This window comes from Myotis lucifugus, unplaced genomic scaffold, assembly GCF_000147115.1.
Source record: "Myotis lucifugus unplaced genomic scaffold, Myoluc2.0 scaffold_726, whole genome shotgun sequence".
NCBI classification, from domain to species: domain Eukaryota; kingdom Metazoa; phylum Chordata; class Mammalia; order Chiroptera; family Vespertilionidae; genus Myotis; species Myotis lucifugus.
In genome coordinates this window covers 35,702-56,315 of record NW_005871774.1, presented here as the reverse complement: position 1 = coordinate 56,315, position 20,614 = coordinate 35,702, and the positions used below count along the sequence as shown (strand labels likewise).

General features: G+C 51.5%; 1 protein-coding gene across 1 annotated transcript in view; it reads left to right on the top strand.

The window, feature by feature from the left end:
* The window catches only part of PRRC2B (proline rich coiled-coil 2B), a 51,937-nt gene that overhangs the window by 10,566 nt on the left and 20,757 nt on the right, over positions 1 to 20,614 (top strand). The window contains 6 exon segments of the mRNA XM_023746729.1: positions 3,676 to 3,766; positions 7,173 to 7,365; positions 9,238 to 9,553; positions 11,075 to 11,274; positions 14,374 to 14,572; positions 20,222 to 20,438. Coding sequence (XP_023602497.1) covers positions 3,676 to 3,766; positions 7,173 to 7,365; positions 9,238 to 9,553; positions 11,075 to 11,274; positions 14,374 to 14,572; positions 20,222 to 20,438 — 1,216 coding nt within the window.

The following is a 20,614-nucleotide window of genomic DNA, read 5'->3' as shown; positions in this document are numbered from 1 at the left end:
CGCGGCCGAGCCATTGCACATTCCCAGCAGCGACCACACCTTCCTGTCAGTCTTTGTGCTTTTAGCCATTCTGGTGGGTGTGTATTGGCATCTCATTGTGCTTTTCATTTGCGTTTTGCGGGTGACTAATGCCAGTGAACACATATCTTCATGTGCTATTTGAGGGGTGTATCTTTCCCTGCCTTTCTGAGGGGTCTGATACAAGTCCTTTGCAGCTTCACAAATATTTTTCACCATAGTTTGCCTTGTCTCTTCTTTTTTTTAATCCTCATCTGAGGGTATGTTTTTTCATTGAGAGAGGAAGGGAGAGTGAGAGTTAGAGAAACATTGATTTGAGAGAGAAACATTGATCGGTGCCTCCCATACACGCCCTGACCGGGGATCGAACTCGAAACCTGGGTAATGTGCCCTGACCAGGAATAGAACTCGCAACCCTTTGGTGCACCCTACAACGCCCTAACCAGCTGAGCCCCATCAGTCGGGGCATCTATTCATCTTTTTAGCACTGTTTTTTTTTTTTCTTAAATATATTTTATTAATTTTTTACAGAGAGGAAGGGAAAGAGATAGAGAGTTAGAAACATCGATGAGAGAAAAACATCGATCAGCTGCCTCCTGCACATCTCCCACTGGGGATGTGCCCACCACCCAGGTACATGCCCTTGACCGGAATCGAACCTGGGACCTTTCAGTCCGCAGGCCGATGCTCTATCCGCTGAGCCAAACCGGTTTCGGCAGCACTGTTTTGATGAACAGAAGTTTTTAGTTTTGATGAAGTTTATAAATTTGTGGTTTTTTATGGTTATTACTTTTGTATCATATCTAAAAAAATCTTTTGTCTCCCCTTGGTGGTAGAGATATTCCTTTATATGTTATAGTTTTAACTCTTACCGTATGTCACGTTGAATTAATTGATCTGTAAGGTGTAAGATAGGAGCTGAAGTTTATTTTTACCATAAGGATATCCAGTTGCTCCCCACTATTTGTTGGTGAGGCTTCCCTTCCCCTATTGAATGGCTTTGGCACCTTTGCCAAAAATCAATTGACCTTGTAAGTGTGGGTCTATTTCTGGACCTGTTTGTTCCATTGATCCGTTTGTTCATCCTTATGGCAATACCAACCACACTGGATCATTATAGATTAAGTGTTAAATTCGGGTAGTGTAAGTCTAATGAACAAAATCAACTGACAACATTTAAAAAAATTCAGGTAGTATAAGTTTTCAAGCTTTGTGTTTTGTTTTGCTTTTCAGTCCTCACCTGAGAACGTGTTTTTATTGACTTTGAGAGAGAAACGTCGGTCGGTTGCCTCCCATGCATGCCTTGACCAGGGATTGAAGCCACAGCCCTTCGGTGCTCGGAACAGTGATCTTAACTGAGCCACTCCTCGAGGGCTTGTTGGGTGTTTTGGTTGGGTCACTATTCTGAGTTCTTTTCATTCCCATGTAAATTTAGAATCAGCCTAGCAGTATATACAAAAAGCCTGCAAACGTTTTGGTCAGGATTTTATTGAATTTACTTCTGGATAAATGATGCCTTAATTTTGAATCTTCTGTGCAGGAACCTGGTGAATCTATCAGGTCTGTCCTTTCCCCAGCAGTGGTTTAGAGTTTTCAGGGTCAGGGTCTTGACTATGTATCATCAAGTTTATTCCTGAGTATTTGATGGTCTTTGATACTATTATAAATGGCATTGTTTCTTTAATGTTGTTTTCAAGTGTTTGATGTTATTATGCAGAAATACAAGTTGATTTTGTGTATTGACCTTATACCAGACACTTTGCTGAATGCACTCACTAGTTTTACTAGTTTTTGTTGATTTCTTAGCATTTCTACATAAACCATCATGTTGCCAATAAATAGGGGCAGCTTTATGTCTTCCTTTTCAGACTTGATGCCTTTTTTTTTTCTTGCTTTATTGCACTGTGGTACTTCCAGCCCAATGTTGTATTCAAGTTCTCTGTTTCTGATCTTAGGGATAAAATGTTTAGTGCAGCGGTTCTCAACCTGTGGGTCGCGACCCCTTTGGCGGTCAAACGACCCTTTCACAGGGGTCGTCTAAGACCATCGGAAAACACACATTGAATATATAATTACATATTGTTTTTGTGATTAATCACTATTCTTTAATTATGTTCAATCTGTAACAATGAAAATACATCCTGCATATCAGATATTTACATTACGATTCATAACAGTAGCAAAATTAGTTATGAAGTAGCAACGAAAATAATTTTATGGTTGGGGGTCACCACAACATGAGGAACTGTATTAAAGGGTCGCGGCATTAGGAAGGTTGAGAACCACTGGTTTAGTGTCTCACCATTAAATATGATGTTAGCTATAGCTTGTTGGAGATATTCTTGACCAGATTGAGGTTGTTCTCTTCTAGTTTGCTGTTTTGATTTTAAATCATGAATGGATATGTATTGAATTTTGTTAAATGCTTTTTCTGTCCTGGTGATCATATGATTTGTCTCCGTTATTGTGGTAATCTTGTGGATTGCATTTATTTATTTATTCATTCATTTATTTTCTTTCATAATTGTGATTTTATTGTTTGTTTTGATAAAGTACACAGACATTTCAATTTGTATACAATTCTTTTTTTTTTAATAAATATATTTTTATTGATTTCAGAGAGGAAGAGAGAGAGAAAGAGAGGGAGAAATAGAAGCATCGATGATGAGAGAGAATCATTGATGGGCTGCCTCCTGCACTCCTGACACTGGGAATTGAGCCTGCAACCCAAGCATGTGTCCTGACTGGGAATTGAACCGGGACCTGCTGGTTCGTAGGTCACCGCTCAACCCCTGAGCCACGCTAGCTGGCTGTATATAATTCTTAACATACGTACCCAAAATGTAAAGTCACGTAGTTGTGATTTTTTTTTCTAAATAGTTATTCCAGTGACTTTCTAGCTTAAAATTTGGAGGTTAATTTTCTTTAATAGAGTATCAAGTACCAATATCTTTAAATGTTGATATACTGTTACATCAAAGCTCCACTAATTCACAATTAATATCATATATGATGTAATCAAATTTTCAGTCTTTCACAGCACATTAACAATGTTACTAGGAAAACTAGACTACCACACCAAAGATGTTTCTCTCATATATTTCTCTCCCTTTCTCTCTGAACATCAATAAAGGGGGAAAAAAATTTAAGAATCCTAAGATTCTGTATACATATATATGTATATAATAGTGTGTGTGTGTGTATATATAAATGGTGGGGGGTGTGGGTGGGACACACACACACACACACACACACACACACATACTAGAAGCCTGATGCACAAAATTTGTGCAAGAGTAGGACTTCCTTCCCCCGGCTGCCAGCACCAGCTTCTCTCTGGCACCCGGGACCCGGGTTTCCCTTGCAGCCCCGGCTTCTTCTGGAAGGACGTCCGGTCTAATTAGCATATTATGCTTTTATTATTATAATTGCCCCGATTTAGGAGCTGTTGTCTGGGGGGAGGGTCAGTCTGACCAGGCTGCCTTACTGTTCCCAGAAGCCAGAGCTCCTTCCGTTTAGCTGCAGTTTGTTTGGTGGTGGCAGCCACGTGGTCCGCCTCACTCCTCCGTGGGTTGGCATGATTCCGGACTGAGGTGGCGCTCTTGGCCGCTGAAATTCTCATCTTTTCTCATTCTCCTGGCCCACGTCCTGTTGCAGGCCTCCATGAGGAAGTGGACTATTCTGAGAAGTTGAAGTTCAGTGATGATGAAGAGGAGGAGGACGTGGTGAAGGATGGCAGGCCACAGTGGTAAGGCCCTCCCCCTGCTGGGGCACGCTCCAGTGCAACCTTACGCTTGGCGGCACTGCCGTGTGCTGGTCCTGTGCCAAGTGCGTTTCCTAGTGTCCAGCAACCTCCCAGGGCAGATACTGTTTCATTTTGCAGATGAGAGGGCTAAGCTTTGGGGCACCCGTTCGAGAACTGGGCCAGGATTTGCATCCGGGCGTGGCAGGCTGGGTGCTAGTGATTGTAACCGCTGCCCCAGTACTTCCCTGAGGGTGAGGTGGAGACCATGTGTTCTGCAGAGTGATTATGGCTGTCATGCCCCAGAAGCCTTCTGTGGCCAAGCGAGTTTGGGAAACCGCCTGGGTTCAGCTTTCTCCTTTCCTCCAGGGTCGCCTGCCGCCTGGGGTGTGCAGGCAAAAGCATGCTGGGAGCCTTCAGGGAGGTGGGAGAAGCTTACACAGGGTAGACCAGGCTTCCTAAACTTCTAGGACCAATTTAATCTTTTCTCTCTTTTTCTGAATCATTTTATTGGACAAATTTTACTCATAATGCCCTTTGGAAAATACTTAATTGTACTCTAGCCCCTCTTGTTTTTATCATAATATCAGTAGTATTGGCTAGTACTTTTTTTATTTAACACTAGAGGCCCGATGCACGAAATCCGTGCAAGGGGCTTGGCCCTCACAGCCGTGGCGGCTTGCCTCGGCCCTCACAGCCCCAGCTTTGTCCGGAAGATGGTCCAGAAGGTTGTTTGGCTGTGCGGTCTAATTAGCATATTATGCTTTTATTATTATAGACATTTTTATTGATTTCAGAGAGGATGGGAGAGGGAGAGAAAGGTAGAAACATCAATGATGAGAGAGAATCATCGATGAGCTGCCTCCTGCACGCCCCCCACTGGAGATCGAGCCCACAACCTGTGAATTGAACCGTGACTTCCTGGTTCATAGGTTGACGTTCAGCCACTGAGCCACGCTGGCCGGGCTTGGCTAGTACCTTTGTTTATTTATTTATTTTTGCATTTTACATATTTTAAAAAGCCATATGAATAATGCGTTTTGTAAAATACAAAAAATGTTTAATTAAAAATAAGGCAGAAATCCTTTCATCCTAAATCCAGAAATAATCATCAACATTTTTAAGTGTATTTTGTATTGTTGACACTATTACAGATGTCCCCTATTTCCCCCCACTACCTCCCTCCACCCAGTCCCCGCCCCCACCCAGGCTTCATCACACTATGGCTAGCACTGTAGTACTTGTGAAAGAGCGCCTGCGGTTGCTTTAATTTGCCTTTTCTTTTCTTTTCTTTTTTTTTTTTTTTGTACCAGCACATGTGATTTTTTTCCTTCATGTGGCATTTCCTGTTTTCTTTATACACCACCTATTGGACTTACCGTGCTTTCCTCAAAAATGTGATTTTTTATATTGTTTAGATATTAATGTTTTAATGTTTCCCTTCGTTTCATTGTCACTGATTGCGTGTGTGTAGGGTTCCCTCTGCAAGTCTTTCTCTGTTGTTTCGTCTTTCACTTCTAAGCCCCTGGAGTCAGCGCCCCCTCCTGGAGGAAGCTGGTAACACGCTCTGCCGCTCTGATGGCACACAGTTAACTGAGGCTTCTGTCGTCTATTTTCACGCCGCTCGATGCACGTGGGGACTGTCTATGGATCAGTTCTTGGAACACTGAGCTTAGAAGGAAATGTGACCAAGAATTTAAGTAAAAGGCAAAGACATTAAACTTTACAGATTGATTGGAGCAGTAGGACACTGTTCTCTCTTTCAGTTGATATTAATTGAATATTCAACTGAAGGAGTTAGACATGGAGTCAGCTTTGCTACTGGCTATGATTGAGGGCACCTTCTCCCTAAATATGTTTTTATTGACTTCAAGAGGAAGAGAGAGGGAGAGAGAAATAGAAACAATAGTGATGAGAGAGAATCATTGATCAGCTGCCTCCTGCACGCCCCACACTGGGGATGGAGCCCATAACCTGGGCATGTGCCCTGACCGGGAATTGAACCGTGACCTTCTGGTTCATAGGTTGATGCTCAACCACTGAGCCATGCTGGCTGGGCGAAACCTGCTCTTGTTTTGATATTTTCTGAGCTGGCTGGTGATACACAGCCCCCAGAGACTCCTCCAGAGAGCCCAGAGTCCCTCTGACATCTTCGCTTCCCATCCATGATGATTCCTGAACTGCCCTTGACTCCATCCCTTCCTGTTCGTTGTGTTGGGGCCATGGGACTGGCCTCCTTTCTTTTTTTAAAAATATATTTTATTGATTTTTTTACAGTGAAGAAGGGAGAGGGATAGAGAGTTAGAAACATCGATGAGAGAGTAACATCAATCAGCTGCCTCCTGCACACCCCCTACTAGGGATGTGCCTGCAACCAAGGTACATGCCCTTGACCGGAATCGAACCCGGGACACTTCAGTCCGAAGGCCGACGCTCTATCCACTGAGCCAAACCGGTCAGGGCTGGCCTCCTGTCTTTTCTGGACCAGGCAGGGGTCAGCCAGGCGTCCCCTCCTTCCATGTTGTTCTCTTACCCTCACACTGTGCCCCGTTGTCTTCTGAAGACACGGCCTCCTCTGGTGCATCAGAAACCTGGCTGTGCTCTCTCCCCCTCACAGGGAAGTCAGTAGTCGCCAGCAGTGTTGCCCTCCTGTGACCTCCTAACCTCCCTTACCTGCCTCAGCTTCCCCCTCTCACGCACACGTGTGCACCGACACGTGCACACACAGAGTAGCCAGACCTGAGCCTGCTGTTCTCTGGGCTCCTGTTAGGTGACTGGGCACTTCTTCCCGTACAGGAGGCTCAGAACAGGTCCTTACGCTTTGCCCCAGGCCTGTGTCTAGCTCCGCCCTGAGCATGTGCAGGTGCGCAGGCACAGCTCGCTTCCCCCTTCTCTTCCCGCCTCCCGCAGGCCTGTCCGCCGGTCCCTACTGTGTGCTCTCCTTCCTCCTCGCGCTCCTCACTGTGGCACCTGCAGCGAGCCTCTTTGCGGAGGAGCACTGTGAGCACCTTCAGTGCAAAGCACAGGGCGGGGTCTGTAGTCAAAGAAGCACCTTCTTCTGGGTTCGGCTCCAAATCTGTCAGCTCCTCCCTGGGCGAGCAGCTGCCCACCTCTCGGAGAATCTTGTTTCAACTCTTTAAAAGGGGGAGGGGCCCCCCCCCCCCCCCCCCCCCCCAGATAAAGTAATGGGTGTGGAACAGCCGAGCTGGAGCTTTGAGCTTTGTGTGAGAGAGTGAATGGTAAATGTTGGTGCTGAATGTTGGTGTTCTGGGATGTCTGTCACCGTAAGGGGGTGGGGAGTGGGTCTGCTCTGATGAAGGAGATGGTGTGTAGACAGCTGACTAAGGACCGCTGGCTCGAAGGCCAGACCATGGTGGCCGACTGGGAAACTAACCGCTTGCGGTTGTCCTAGGAACAGCTGGGACCCGAGGAGGCAGCGGGGGCTGTCAATGAGCTCTGCAGACAGTGCTGATGCCAAGCGTGCCCAAGAGGAAGGAAAGGACTGGGGCGAGACAGTGGGCATGGCTCGTGTCCTCAAGAAGGTGCCAGAACCTCAGCCACCTCCCAGGAAGCTTCACAGCTGGGCCTCAGGCCCTGACTACCAGGTACTGTGGGGTCTGTGCCTGTGACTAGCTGGGGGGCTCTCTCTCCTTTCTCTTTCTCTCTCTCCCTCCTTTCTCCCCCCCCCCCCACACTTTCTTTCTCTCTCTTTCTTCACATTCATTTGACCAGAAGTCCAAGAAGAAGACCAATAGTCCTCTAGTTGGATGCCCTCTGCATTTGTACTTTGCTGAGTTGCGTGTTTGGGTGTCTGAAAGTCCTAGGAGAATATCTCTCTTTCTTTTTTAATTAAAAAAAATTTCTTTTGAAACCGGCACGAACTTACTACCATTCACTCTCTCACACAAAGCTCCAGCTAGGCTGTGAGCTTACAGAAAAGTTGGAAGTACACACAAAGGAAACTTTTTCTGAGCCATAGAGGGGAGTTGCCGGCCTGACGAGCGTGTGGGCACAGATGCTGTGGTGTGAGCGAGGACTGACGGCACCTGCCAGGGAGGCAGCCACAGCCTCTGCCCTCGCGCTGCCGGTGGTCCTGTTAGTGTCCATGCGCAGGCTCCAGTTCAGTCACCTCCTGCCTCAGTGGTCCTGTCTCTTTCGTCCCCTTCAGTCTGGCACAGCCTTTCCTTAGCTTTCATGACTGAGATGCACCTCAAATTGGGTTGGTCTGGTCCTTCCTTGTGATTAGGTTCAAGGTTTCTTTTTTTGGTTGGAATCTCTCAAAAATGACCCTGACTCTTCTCATTGTAACCTACCAGGTGCAAACTGTGAGTTAGTTAGTTTATTTCACTGAATTATAATCTGTCTTACTCATTTTTTAAAAAAGATTTTTTAATTGACTTTTAGAGAGAAAGAAAGGGGAGGGGGGAGAGAGAAGCATCAATGTGAGAGGGAAACATTGATTGGCTGCCTCCTGCATGTCCCTCTACTGGGGATAGAGCTCATGCAACCTGGGTAACTTTTTGGTACATGGATGATGCTCACGGGTCGGGGTGGGAGCCGTACACTTTTAAGTGTCCTATTGGAATCCGTGCGTGGGTCAGTGGAGCTGCCCGCAGCTTCCCGCCCCGCACACCAGTGAGAACCTCCCCGTGTGAGTTGTCCACGCTGCGTCTTTGGCCTCTGGTTGCTGTCCAGTAACTGGCCCCCAGCGAGAGATTCGGGGTGGATGGCACATCCACAGGCGATGTTTTCAGAGATGCTTTTTTGTTTTTATATAAAGAGTCACCTTGAGCCCTGACCGGTTTGGCTCAGTGGATAGAGCGTCGGCCTGCAGACTGAAGGGTCCCAGGTTTGATTCCGGTCAAGGGCATGTACCTTGGTTGCGGGCACATCCCCAGTGGGGGGTGTGCAGGAGGCACAGCTGATCAATGTTTTTTTTCTCATCGATGTTTCTAACTCTCTATCCCTCTCCCTTCCTCTCTGTAAAAAGTCAATAAAATATATTTTTAAAAAATCACCTTTAAACCGTATATCCGACCATGAACTTCAGTGTCTGGTGGTTCTTTATACCCGAGGTTTACATGTTTTCACGGGGGAAGGAGAGCAGTTTTGTGACTGAGAGATGGTGAAAGTGTGCTTTTCAGCTCCGGTGGATGAGCCACAGAGCCCTGATCTTGGCCCCGGCGAGTGCACACGGACCCGTGTCCCGTTTCTTGGTGTCGGTCACCTTCCAGGGCATCTGCACAATCCCTAGGGCTTCCTGTGCGATCCCGCCTGCAGAGGAGGAGCTGAGGTGCAGAAGGGTCGTCACTGGCCCAAACCTCATTCCAGACACAGTGAAGGGGCAGAGCAGGAGGAGAACCCGGGTCCGCCCAGAGCTGGCCCGGCTCCGAGAGGCTCGAGGCTCCTGGAAAGAGGACTGGCCGCAGCGGGAGCCGCCCCGTCTCCTGGTTTCATCAGAGGCTCTCTCTTGGCAGAAGGCCTCCGTGGGCAGCGTGTTCCGGCAGCAGTCGGTCGAGGACAAAGAGGACAAGCCGCCCCCACGGCAGAAGTTCATCCAGTCGGAGATGTCCGAGGCCGTGGAGCGCGCCCGGAAGCGGCGGGAGGAGGAGGAGCGCCGGACCCGGGAGGAGCGGCTGGCTGCCTGCGCCGCCAAACTCAAACAGCTGGACCAGAAGTGCAGGCAGGCCCAGAAGGCCGGCGAGGCGCAGCGGCCACTGGAGAGGGACGCGCCCCGGTCTCCAGGCCCCGAGAAGGCACCACCGCTGGAGAACGGCCCCGCCGTCCGCAAAGGTAAGCGGGGCTCCATCCCACAAACTGGACACCGGGGCGGCGGCGCTCCTCGTTCAGGTCTGCGTCTCCCGGTTCCCTGGTACCGCCTGTGGCTCACGGCGAGAGGCTGCTGGGAAGCTCCAGCCTGGGTCTGCCTGGATTCACCCCGTTTCCACGCCAGCACTGGCTCCGCACCCAGCCCGTGGGAGCTGGTTCCCGCCCCTGTGAAGTGGGAGGGGAACGGTACGCCCCCCCCTCCATGCGGGGGCCACCCGAGATGATGCGTGCCAAGCGCTTGGCACAGCTTCTGGGTGAGAAAGCACGCGGGCACTTGCTGGTAATGGTGCCATCGCATTGTCACGGTCACGGTTGTCACTACTACTGCTCAGCCAAAGGTGCGACGCTGAGGATCCCACTAAACGCACAGGGTCCTTCTCCTGGACGCGAAGGAAGCCGCCTGCGTGGCACACGCGGTTTTCAGAATGAGTGCTGATAGGCCTGCACTGCACGGCTGGTCAGACGTGTTGAACAGCGCTGTGTGTCGGAGAGCGTCGCTTGTAGCGGGTTTAAAGAATCTGATCAACTATGTTCTTTGTGATTTTTAAAAATCAATGAAAACCAGCTCTTTTTCGGAGACAAGGGCCTGATGCTCGTCTCAGTCCCTGAAAGCCTCTCGGGTGGGGGTCTTCCTGCTGGTCTGATAGCGACCAGCGCCCTCCTGGCCAAGGACTGCGGGGCCGACAGCGCCCTCTGTCCGTTTCCCTGAGTCCTGTGCGGCCGTGCCAGCCTCGGTCTCGCTGAGCTGGCGCCCGGGCTGAGCGCCCAGGAGGGGATGGCTTGGGTGTGAGCGAGGTGCGTTGATTCGGGTCCCGGCGTGGGCCTGAGGGTCCTGTGACTGGGACGCTGTCGCTGTGCTGCACCGCCTGCCTCTGGGTTCCTCCGGTGCCTGAGCCTCTGCAGTCAGATTAAGAAAGCGAGTGTCAGTTCTTCTTCAGAAAAAGCTGGAGAAAGTGCAAAGCTGGGTGGGGGCCAGAAAGAAGGGAATTTCCGAGAATAACGGTGGGCAGTGGTGAGCACCTCCTGCCTGTCGGGTGCTGTGTTATCGCATCTAGTTCCACAGGCCCCGGGGGGAGCCCCAGGGGAGGCCAGCTGCTGTCCTCATGGTGCAGATGGAGGACCAGGCTGCCCACCAGGTCACACAGCTTTTGGACTGTGAGTCTCGCGGGTGGATGATGGGTGTGGCTGCCACGGAGCGTGTGGCTGCTGTGACTTCCCAGGGTCCTTTTTAATGAAACCTCTCATCTGGACCCAAATCCCGCTCCACGGCGAACGCTGTGGCCTCGGGCAGTCACCCGACCTGGGCCCGTCGTCTCCCCCGAAGTGGGGATGGTGTGGGACCACGAGCTCGTGCCAGTGCCCGGGTTCGAGGCTGTGACTGGCATGGTGGCAGTGCCAGCGGGAAAGAGCATTTGCTGCTTCACATTTGGTTGGCCGAGCTGTTGTGAGGCCACTCCAGCCTTTTCTCTTTGGTTTGTTCTCTAGGCTCCCCCGAGTTCTCTGCCCCGGAAGCCCCCAGCACGTTCTCAGAAGAGGCCCCCACAGCTCCGGCGGCTGTGGCTCAGAGCGGCAGCAGTGAGGAGGGGCCCGGGGAGGCTGGGTCCCCTGCGCAGGAGTTCAGCAAGTACCAGAAGTCCCTTCCTCCCAGGTTCCAGCGCCAGCAGCAGCAGCAGCAGCAGCAGCAGGTAAACAGGAAGACATTGAGAAGGTCCTTGTAAACCGGCCTGACTGCTGGGTGATGGTCCCTCCCCTTCGCCGGGCCCCTTCCATTGAAGCAAACAGCAGAACCCCCTCCTGCCAGGTCCCATCCGGCAGGACGGCAGGGGCTGCACCTCAGAGCGCAGGGCCTCGGTGGGTCAGCTCTGACCGCCCTCCGAGCGGTTTCTCTGCGGTAGTTCACTGACCTTGTCCAACACGAGCAAGGAGGAGCTGGTGGGCGAGCCTCGGACCTGGTGGGTTAGCTGGGAGAGGGGTTTGTCATTCAGAGCAGTGCACTGGCCACTCCGTACACCGACAGTGCCCACCCTGGGGCCGTCTCAGGAGTGAGGGCGGCCTGGGAGCTGCGTAGAGCTGCCAGGGGGAGACGTGTGTGGACGCAGGTTTGTAGGTGTTTAACTGAGAGCTGTGTATCCGGTCCTTGTGCGGCTTTCCTATTGGGTGTGGTCTGGACGGGTCATTGTCGACCAGGAAGCAGGGGTGCTTGCCAGTCGGCGTGCAGTGAGGGTGTCCGACAGCTGTAGGCTGACCTCTGGGTGTCGTCATTGCTGGTGTTTCATGAACCTCCAGAGGACGTGCCTTTGCCTGGACGAGATGGTGTGGGGAACGTGGTGATCACGCCCAGGCCCTCACGCCTCTTGTCCCGCGGAGCCACTCACATGCAGCGTGTGTCTTACAGGAGTCAGAGTGGACAGACGCATTATGATGAACACTGCATTTTGGTGGGAAACAGGTGATTCTTGGACATGACTTAGCCCAGCAACTAGGCCTGCAGGAAATTATTACCACTAATAACCAAAACGTTTCAAAACGTGTGTGCCCGGGGGAAACAGCCAAGTCTTGAGCCTTTTCCTGGAATCTCGTTTAGTCACCTTTAAAGCCTTGTCCAGCCCTGGCCGGTGCGGCTCAGTGGGTTGGAGCGTTGGCCTGTGCACCAAAAGGCCCAGACTCGGTTCGGGTTTGATTCCCGGTCGGGGTGTGTACAGGAAGCAGCCAATTGATGTTTCTCTCTCACATTGATTTTTTTTTTAATTTAAATTCTTTATTGTTGAAAGTATTACATATGCCTCCTTTTCCCCCCCTTGACCTCTCCCTGCTCGCTCCTGCCCCCAGCACAGGCCCTCACCCCCTACTGTCTGTGTCCATCAGTTATGCTCATATGTGTGCCTACAAGTCCTTTGGCTGATCTCTCACCCCTCCCCTGCCTGCCTTCCCTCTGAGGTTTGACCGTCTATTCGATGCTTCTGTCTCTGTATCTATTTTTGTTCATCAGTTTGTGTTGTTCATTATATTCCACAAATGTGTCTCACATTAATGTTTAATCTCCCTCTCTCTGCCTCTCTCTCTAAAATCAGTTAAAACCCAAAACCAAACCAACCTCCCCCCAGACCCTGCTTTGCTGGGCTCCCCCAGGAGCCCCCCAGGTCCCGTGCTCTGCACAGGAAGCCACTGCTCGGGTGCGTCTCAGCGTGGCGAGAGGCAGCACTGCGTCGCTCACAGCTGGTGGACAGTTTCTGACTGGGGGGGTGAGAGTAGCTCCAGCCAGACGCAGCAGTAGCAGTCGCTCTCGGTAATTCTGTGGGAGCAGTGATGGGCAAGCCTTCCTAGGCGCAGAGAGGAGTCTGAAAGCGCCAGGGCAGCCTGGAGTCGGCTAGCAGACTGTCTGGCCAGGCTCCCCGGGGACCTGGGGTCTAGACTGAGGAGTGGCTGCGGCTGAAGCTGCCGTAGGGCCGGGAGGGCTCATGTATGGGATGCTGCGTGCCCCTCAGACAGCACCCTGAGCGCCCGTGGAGCCGACCTGGGGATCCAGCCCAGGCCGCCCGCTGGTGGGCGACCTCTTGTTTGCAGACGGAAGGGGTGGCGCAGCTGGGCTCTGCTCCTGGGCGGGCTCTGCACCTGAGTCCTGCCAGCTGCAGCTGGGAGGCAGCCCGAGGTCACGGATGTGGAGCAGGGTCTGCAGTGAGCCCTCTCCAGGCCCTTCGTGTTGAATGTGCTACTGATGCTCTCTGCTCATACACTCTGCAGCGAGTTTTCTAGATGCCGGGTCGTGGTGGGGCAGACCCACCGTGGGCTCCTCTCTTACGATGCAGTGAGCAGCCAGCAGAGGAAAATAATGGCCTATTGTTGGTGCTACAGAGGAAGAATGTCGGTGCTGTGAGAGCAGAGGAGGGGACCTGCTCACTCCCTCAGGCTTCCCCGAGGAATGTGCTTTTAAGCTGAAACCTAAAGAAAGAGTGTGAGGCCCTAGCCGGCTTGGCTCTAGGCTTGGCTCAGTGCATAGAGCGTCGGCCTGCGGACTGAAGGGTCCCAGGTTCGATTCCGGCCAAGGGCACATGCCTGGGTTGCGGGCTCGATCCCCAGTTGGGGGTGTGCAGAAGGCAGCCGGTCAGTGATTCTCTCATCATTGATGTTTCTATCTCTCTCTCCCTCTCCCTTCCTCTCTGAAATCAATAAAGAAATACAGTATTTTTTTAAAAAAAGAGTGTGAGGGAGCCAGGTCTGGGGGTGGAGGGGACAGAGCTTCCCAGGCAGGAGCAGGGAGCAGGGTGCGAGGTGCGGCTGGGAGTCGGGGGCAGGATCCAGAGGGCCCTGTAGCTGACGTGCCACCCTGTGGAGAACCATCGAAGCTCTTTTGAAGCGTGGGGTTGACATGAGCAGGGGTGTGTGAAGATCACTCCAGTGGAGTGTGGAGAATGGGCTGAAGGGGGCAGTGGTGAGGAGGGAGAGCTGGGGACCCTGCTCAGCGGGTTGTGGGCAAGGAGATGCTGGGAGGGTGTGCTGGTCAGTCGTCAGCTCCAGGAGACCCAGGGAAGGCTTGGGTCCGAGTGAAAACCCAGGGTGAGAGGAGCACGTGGGCTCCCGTTTTGATGACGGCACGACTGTCCGTCGGTTTTGGGAGCGGACCGCAGCCTGAAAGCCATAGTACACTGCGTCTCCCCTGGGAGCCGCTGCTCATCCCTCCCTCTCGGTCTGTCCTGGGCGGGCCCTCTGTGCCCCCTGCTGGAAGGTGAGTGTGTGCAGGGGCGCCGTCTGCCCGCAGCGCCTGTCTCATGGCCTCTCTCCCTGCTCAGGAGCAGCTGTACAAGATGCAGCACTGGCCGCAGGTGTACCCTCCGCCCTCCCACCCGCAGCGCACCTTCTACGCGCACCACCCTCAGATGCTGGGCTTCGACCCCAGGTGGATGATGATGCCTTCCTACATGGACCCTCGGATCCCGCCCACTCGCACCCCCGTGGATTTCTACCCCTCGGCTCTGCACCCCTCGGGTAAGCTGCGTGGGCTGGTGGGCCCCGCACAGGGGCTGAAGGATGTTGCCTCGGGAGTTAGGGCCCCGGGATTCCACTCCGGCCTCCTCTGCAAGTCACAGGACAGTCTGGACTTCAACATTCTTGTTGGCAAAATGAGGGCGATAACAGCATCTGTCACCGGGAATTGTGTCTCTTCCATGTTGTTTTGTCCCTTCTTGTCATTCTTACTGCTCTTCGCGCCTTCTCTGTTTCCCTTGATTAGTCTTCCCCAGGGTTTGTTTAAAGCCATTTTTGAAAGGCAGCTTTTGGATTTCTTAATTTCTCAGTTTTATTTTTACTTCATTAATTTCTTTGCCCCCCTATTATTTCCTTTGAAATTATCCTGTTCTTTAACTAATTGTGTTGGATGCTTAGCTCATTTAATTTCGGCTTTTCTGACAAGTATTTCAGTATCACCTGAGCTATGAACGCCTAGGAATTTCACGAGAAAGCGCTTTTGCTCTCACACAGTTCTAAAGTCAGTCTGATTTTGATTTACCTTTTCTGATTATGATTTTTTTAATGATGTAAATTTTCCAAATATATAGAGTTAAAGAGTGTCCTCATGGTGTGATTTTCTAACGTGCCTGCTGTATGGTGGATATGGGCTGCGGGGCAGAGGCCGGGCGCTCGGCCGTGCTCCGCGATGCCAGGCGGTGAGTGCCGTCTCTGGCCTTGAGCAGCAGCCCCGCTTTGCTGCTGTGGAGCAAACAGCGCAGACAGCAGAGCGGGCGCCCTCGCCTCCCAGTGCAGCTATTTTTAGAGCAGGCGGCGGTCGGATTTCACTCCGGGCGGAGGGTGCCCGCCTGGCCCCGAGCAGTGATGTTTGTTGAGATTTTCTCTGTAGCCTGTAACATGGTTCCTGGTTTCTGTAAACATTCTCTGTTTGCTTGAGAAGAATAGACGTTCTCTGAGTGGCTGTGAACAGCTTGCTGGTTGTCTGGAAACAGCTGAGTCATCGCAGTTGTTCGTTCCCTTACTCAGCCGCTCAGAGGTGTGTTCAGGTCCCGCTACGACCGTGAGCCTGACCGGTCCTGTGAGCCTGGCGGTGTCTGCTTCCTCTCCCCGGAGGCAAACCCTTGTCACCACTGATTGCGCTTCCTACCTTTAATGTCTACTTTGTCTGATAGTAACAGCATTCCAGTTTTCTTTCTTTTTTAAAAAAAATATACTTTTATTGGTTTCACAGAAGAAGGGAGAGGGAGAGAGAGACAGAGAATTTTCAGTGATGAGAATCACCAGTCGGCTGCCTCCTGCAACCTGGCCATGTGCCCTGGCCGTGATCAAACTTCGACCTCCTGGTTCATAGGTCAACTTTCAACCACTGAGCCACACTGCCCGGACCAGTTCTCTTCTGATTAGGGGTCATTTGGCACCCTCTTTCCACTTCGTGCGGCAGCCTCTCCCAGCCCCTTGGGGAGTGTATCTTTGTACAATGTGTGTGGTTTCACCCACTCCAACAGTCTGTCCTTTAGAATTAGTGGGATTATTACGTTTGAATTTTCTACTCTCCTATTGTATGCTTTCTGTTTGTCCCTCTTTGCTATGCTTTTCTTTTACTTTTTTTTGGATCAAGTTTTCCCATTCTTTTTGTTTTCCTTCTACATTCTGTTTGTACTATCTTAGTAGTTACATTAAATTCCAACATGTGCCCTCGACTTAGCAAAGGCTGATCAATATCTTCACCCCAACCTGCCTCTGAGTACCTCATCGTCACTTCCCTGTTACTGCTGCCTGGACTTTGGTTTTCCCTTATGTTTACGCCCACCAGGTGGTTTTTGTTGTTCTATCCAGTCTGTGCGTATTCAGCTCTGCTGGTGTGTTTACAAGGTGCTTTGCTGCTTTTCCCTCTGGCATCTTTTTCCTTTCCTCTGGGCTCGGTTCACTTCTTCATGAAGTGTGTTCTGCCGAGCCCTTCAGAAAAGGTTTTTGGGCAGGTTTCCTTTGCCTGGAAGTCTTCCTGCCACATGCTCTTGAATGGTAGTACAGCTGGGTACAGAGTTCTAGGCTGGCAGCTACTGTCAGTCTGTGAAGAGGGCATTGCCTTTGCCTTCTTCCGGCTCCTGCTGCTGCGGAAAGTGCGTTGTTTCTCTCTGTGTCTGCACCTGCCCCTTCACTCATGGGGTTTGAATCAAAGGATGGATGTCTTTCGTCACTTTTGGAACCTTCTCTTCTAGCTATCGGTTCAGATATTAACTTCTCCTCATTCTTTGTATCCTTTCTTCCTAGGACTTCCACTTGGAGTTTTTTGTACTTTCTCATTCTGTCTTTCAAGTCTCGTAAATATGAAAGAGGTTATCTCAGGCGCCTTCTTGGAAAATGCCTCAGAACTTTTTCCAGTTCAGTCTTCCTCCAGCTGTGTCTAATCTGCCTTTTTTTTTTTTTTTACTGTCCAGTGAGTTTTTAATTTCAGTGACTAAATCACTAGAATTTTTTCTCAAATCTGTTATTTTTTGTCATATTTTTAATTCCTTTTATGCTTTTTAATCATTTAAAACATAGTTTTCTAGCGTTTAACAGATTATTCTATTACCTGAAGTCCGTGAGGAGGTGTATAACCTGTGGGTTGCTTTCCACGCGTGTTCTGGTGATTTGGGATTGCACGTTCATTTGTCACAGAGCCGACTTATCGTGGGGACCAGTATGGCTCGGGCTGAGAGGCCATCCCTCTCGGGTGGTCCCCTACCCTGGCCCAGGCCAAGACGCAAACGTAGCGTTTCCCTGGACAAAAGCGTGTATGTTTCTTACCTGCCTCTAACACCCTGCTGGCAGGTCACGAGTGTACTGGTGTCCCACCTGCATGGACGTAAGTCAGGTTACGGCCTGCAAGCAAGGGAGAGCTCTGACAGCGCGGCGGCCTGTTTCGCAGTCATGCTTGTTTGGGCTCATCAGGTACAGACCGCTTCACTGCGCAGCACCGGTTCCGGCCCCCTCAGCTTTCCTCTTCGGGTCTTTTTCTCAGCTTGTCAGTCAGTATTCAAGAGATGTGATGAGCAGTCCTCTATTCTTTCCATCCGTCTCTTATTATGACAAAAGTTTTAAAAAAGATGCACCACAGCAGAGAAGAACGTTTGGGTGAATTGTGTGCAGACACTTTCTCTGATTGGCTGAGTGACTGTGGAGTCAGCTGGAAGACAGTCCTTTGTCGGAGGACAGTGATGAGTCTGACATTAGACCGACTCGAAGGCAAAAAGAAACGTGATAGTGTCCGACAGTGAAAGAAATTCCGAAGAAGAATGGGCAGAAAAAAGTATTTTACCAGCCTTGGAGGATTATACAAATATTTCCGGCATAATTGAAGACCCACAAAGTATAAGTGAAGTAACCAATTTATTTTTTTTAAATATATTTTTATTGATTTCAGAGAGGAAAGGAGAGGGAGAGGCAGAAACATCAATGATGAGAGAGAATCATTGATCAGCTGCCTCCTGCACTCCCCCTACTGGGGATCGAGCCTGCAATCCAGGCATGTGCTCTGACTGGGAATCGAACCATGACCTCCAGGTTCATAGGTCGACACTCAACCACTGAGCCATGCTGGCCAGCCACCAATTTTTTGATAAGGATTTTTTTTTAATATATTTTATTGATTTTTTACAGAGAGGAAGGGAGAGGGATAGAGAGTTAGAAACATCGATCAGCTGCCTCCTGCACATCTCCCACTGGGGATGTGCCCGCAACCCAGGTACGTGCCCTTGACCGGAATCGAACCCGGGACCTTTCAGTCCACAGGCCGACGCTCTATCCACTGAGCCAAACCGGTTTCGGCAGGATTTTTTCTATCTCATTACCTCTCAAACCAATTCATGCCATTACCAAATGCAAAAATACCACAAAACCTCTGCTAAAACTTCACCATGGATGGATGTCACTTATATGGATATAAAGGAGATTCTTGGTTTAATTTTGTTGATGGAACTAATGAAGAAGCCAGAATGCAAAGATTACTGGTCAACTGATCCTTTACTTGAATCACCATATTTCTAAAAACTATGACTAGGAAGAGGTTCAACTTCCTTTTTTTGTTGTTGTTGTTGTTGCAACTTCCCAATAGATATGGGTGAAAGCAAAAAGTTCCAACAGACTACGTTACCCGTCTTACAGATTTTCCTGGTTCTTGGCATCATATTTACCAAGATAATTGCTACGCAGTGTGTCTACAGCTGAGCTATGGAAGGTAAACGCTGTTCTGAGGAGCAGGAGGGAGAGCCGTGGTGCTGGAACTACAGAAGAGCAGCCGGTCTCGGCGGAGGACACGGCCCTTGGTGGCCTGGCTTTGCGCAGCGTCCCAGCTGCAGCTCCGCACCGCGCAGAGCCCATCCCTGCGCGTGAGCCCGCTGACGACCAAGCCCGTAGGTTAGGTCGCGGGGGAGCCCCGCTCAGTCCCAGCACCTGGGCTCGCGGTTCCCCGGGACACCGGCTCTGCGAGCACAGTGTTCGCTGGACTCTGTCCAGCATCTCCGTGGTGAGAAGTGCTTGTGGCAGAAGGGTTTGCCGGGGAATAAGGCTCCATGTTGCCACTAGTCGGCCGACGCACAGTGCTGAGCGGGTCAGCCTGCCTCAGTCACTGCTTGGTAAACGCTGTGCAATGCGGGGCTCCAGAGAGTCCCCACCGCTCCCTGACTCAGGGTCCACAGCCAGAGGGAGCTGGAAGCACTGGCCTGAGGTAGAAGCACAGTCCCGGCCTGGCTCAGCGTAAAGGATGAGCACAGCAAAATGCTTGGCTATTAATAGACTTTTGAAGAAAATATTTGGAAAATCAGATCTTTTTTCTCCACAGACTGAGGCCCAACAAAACCTTTATATCATATGCACCAGCCGGACTCCCTCGTCTGATAGCTGGGGACAGCGGCATAGAGGGGACAGCGTCCCAGAGCCTTTGTATCTGGCAGGGCCCCCATGGCTCAGGCCACCTAACAGTGCACTGTTACTTACGCAGCGTGCTGCCCTCCTGCAGGAGTGTGGCTGCCCCTCCTGTGGGAGTGTGGCTGTCCCTCCTGCAGGAGTGTGGCTGTCCCTCCTGTGGGAGTGTGGCTGCCCCTCCTGTGGGAGTGTGGCTGTCCCTCCTGCAGGAGTGTGGCTGTCCCTCCTGTGGGAGTGTGGCTGCCCCTCCTGTGGGAGTGTGGCTGACCCTCCTGTGGGAGTGTGTGGAGTTGCTGTCAGCCTCGGGGTGAGCAATAGAAGGAATGAAACCTGTTCCAGCTCCTTGCCCAGGTTCTGAAGCAGGTAGTGCCAGCCCATCCGTGGAGGCTCTCGGTGGGCAGCTCACCGTCCCTGAGTCCGGCCCCTCTGCGCACGGAGATTCTCGTTGCCGACCGGCCCTTGCTGGCCTCCTGCCAACAATGATGAACTCTGGTTTGATATTTCCGGTTCCCATTGCCAGTTTGATACGCCCTTCGTCGCAGGGGTCCTTGATCTGGAAACAGGCTGGACGTCCCAGGTCTGGTCTCACTAGCCCCTCAGGTGGCGTGCTGTGGCTTCAGGGCCGGTGAAGACCCCAGAGATGGGCCTGGGAGTGCCGCGCCGTGCCGGTCAGGTCACTGCTGTCTTCTTTGAGCCTGTGGTTGACCTTGAGGTTGGAGCACGGTTTTCGAACGGATGACCTAGATCAGTTCTTTCCCCCTTCAGGACTGATGAAGCCCATGGTGCCCCCAGACTCCGTCAGTGGGACTAGCTGTCGCTCTGAGGATCAGAGCCGTGTCCCCCAACTGCAGGAAAGAAAAGTGACCGCCATCGACCCAGCCCCTGTGTGGAGCCCCGAGGGCTACATGGCATTGCAGAGCAAGAGCTACTCTCTGCCTCCCCCAAAACCCAGCGACACTTTGGCCATGGACATGCACGTCAGGTGAGACACACGTGGTCCTGCCAGCTGCACCCACAGGAGACTCTCCCAGGAGACCCTGCCAAGGGCAAGGGCGCAGGAAGGGCCTGCCGGTGCCTCTGGGAAGGAGAGCGTGGGGGTGGCTTGGATGCTGGTGTGAGTCGCTTGTCTGATGGTGAGACTGAAGGCCCAGGAGAAAT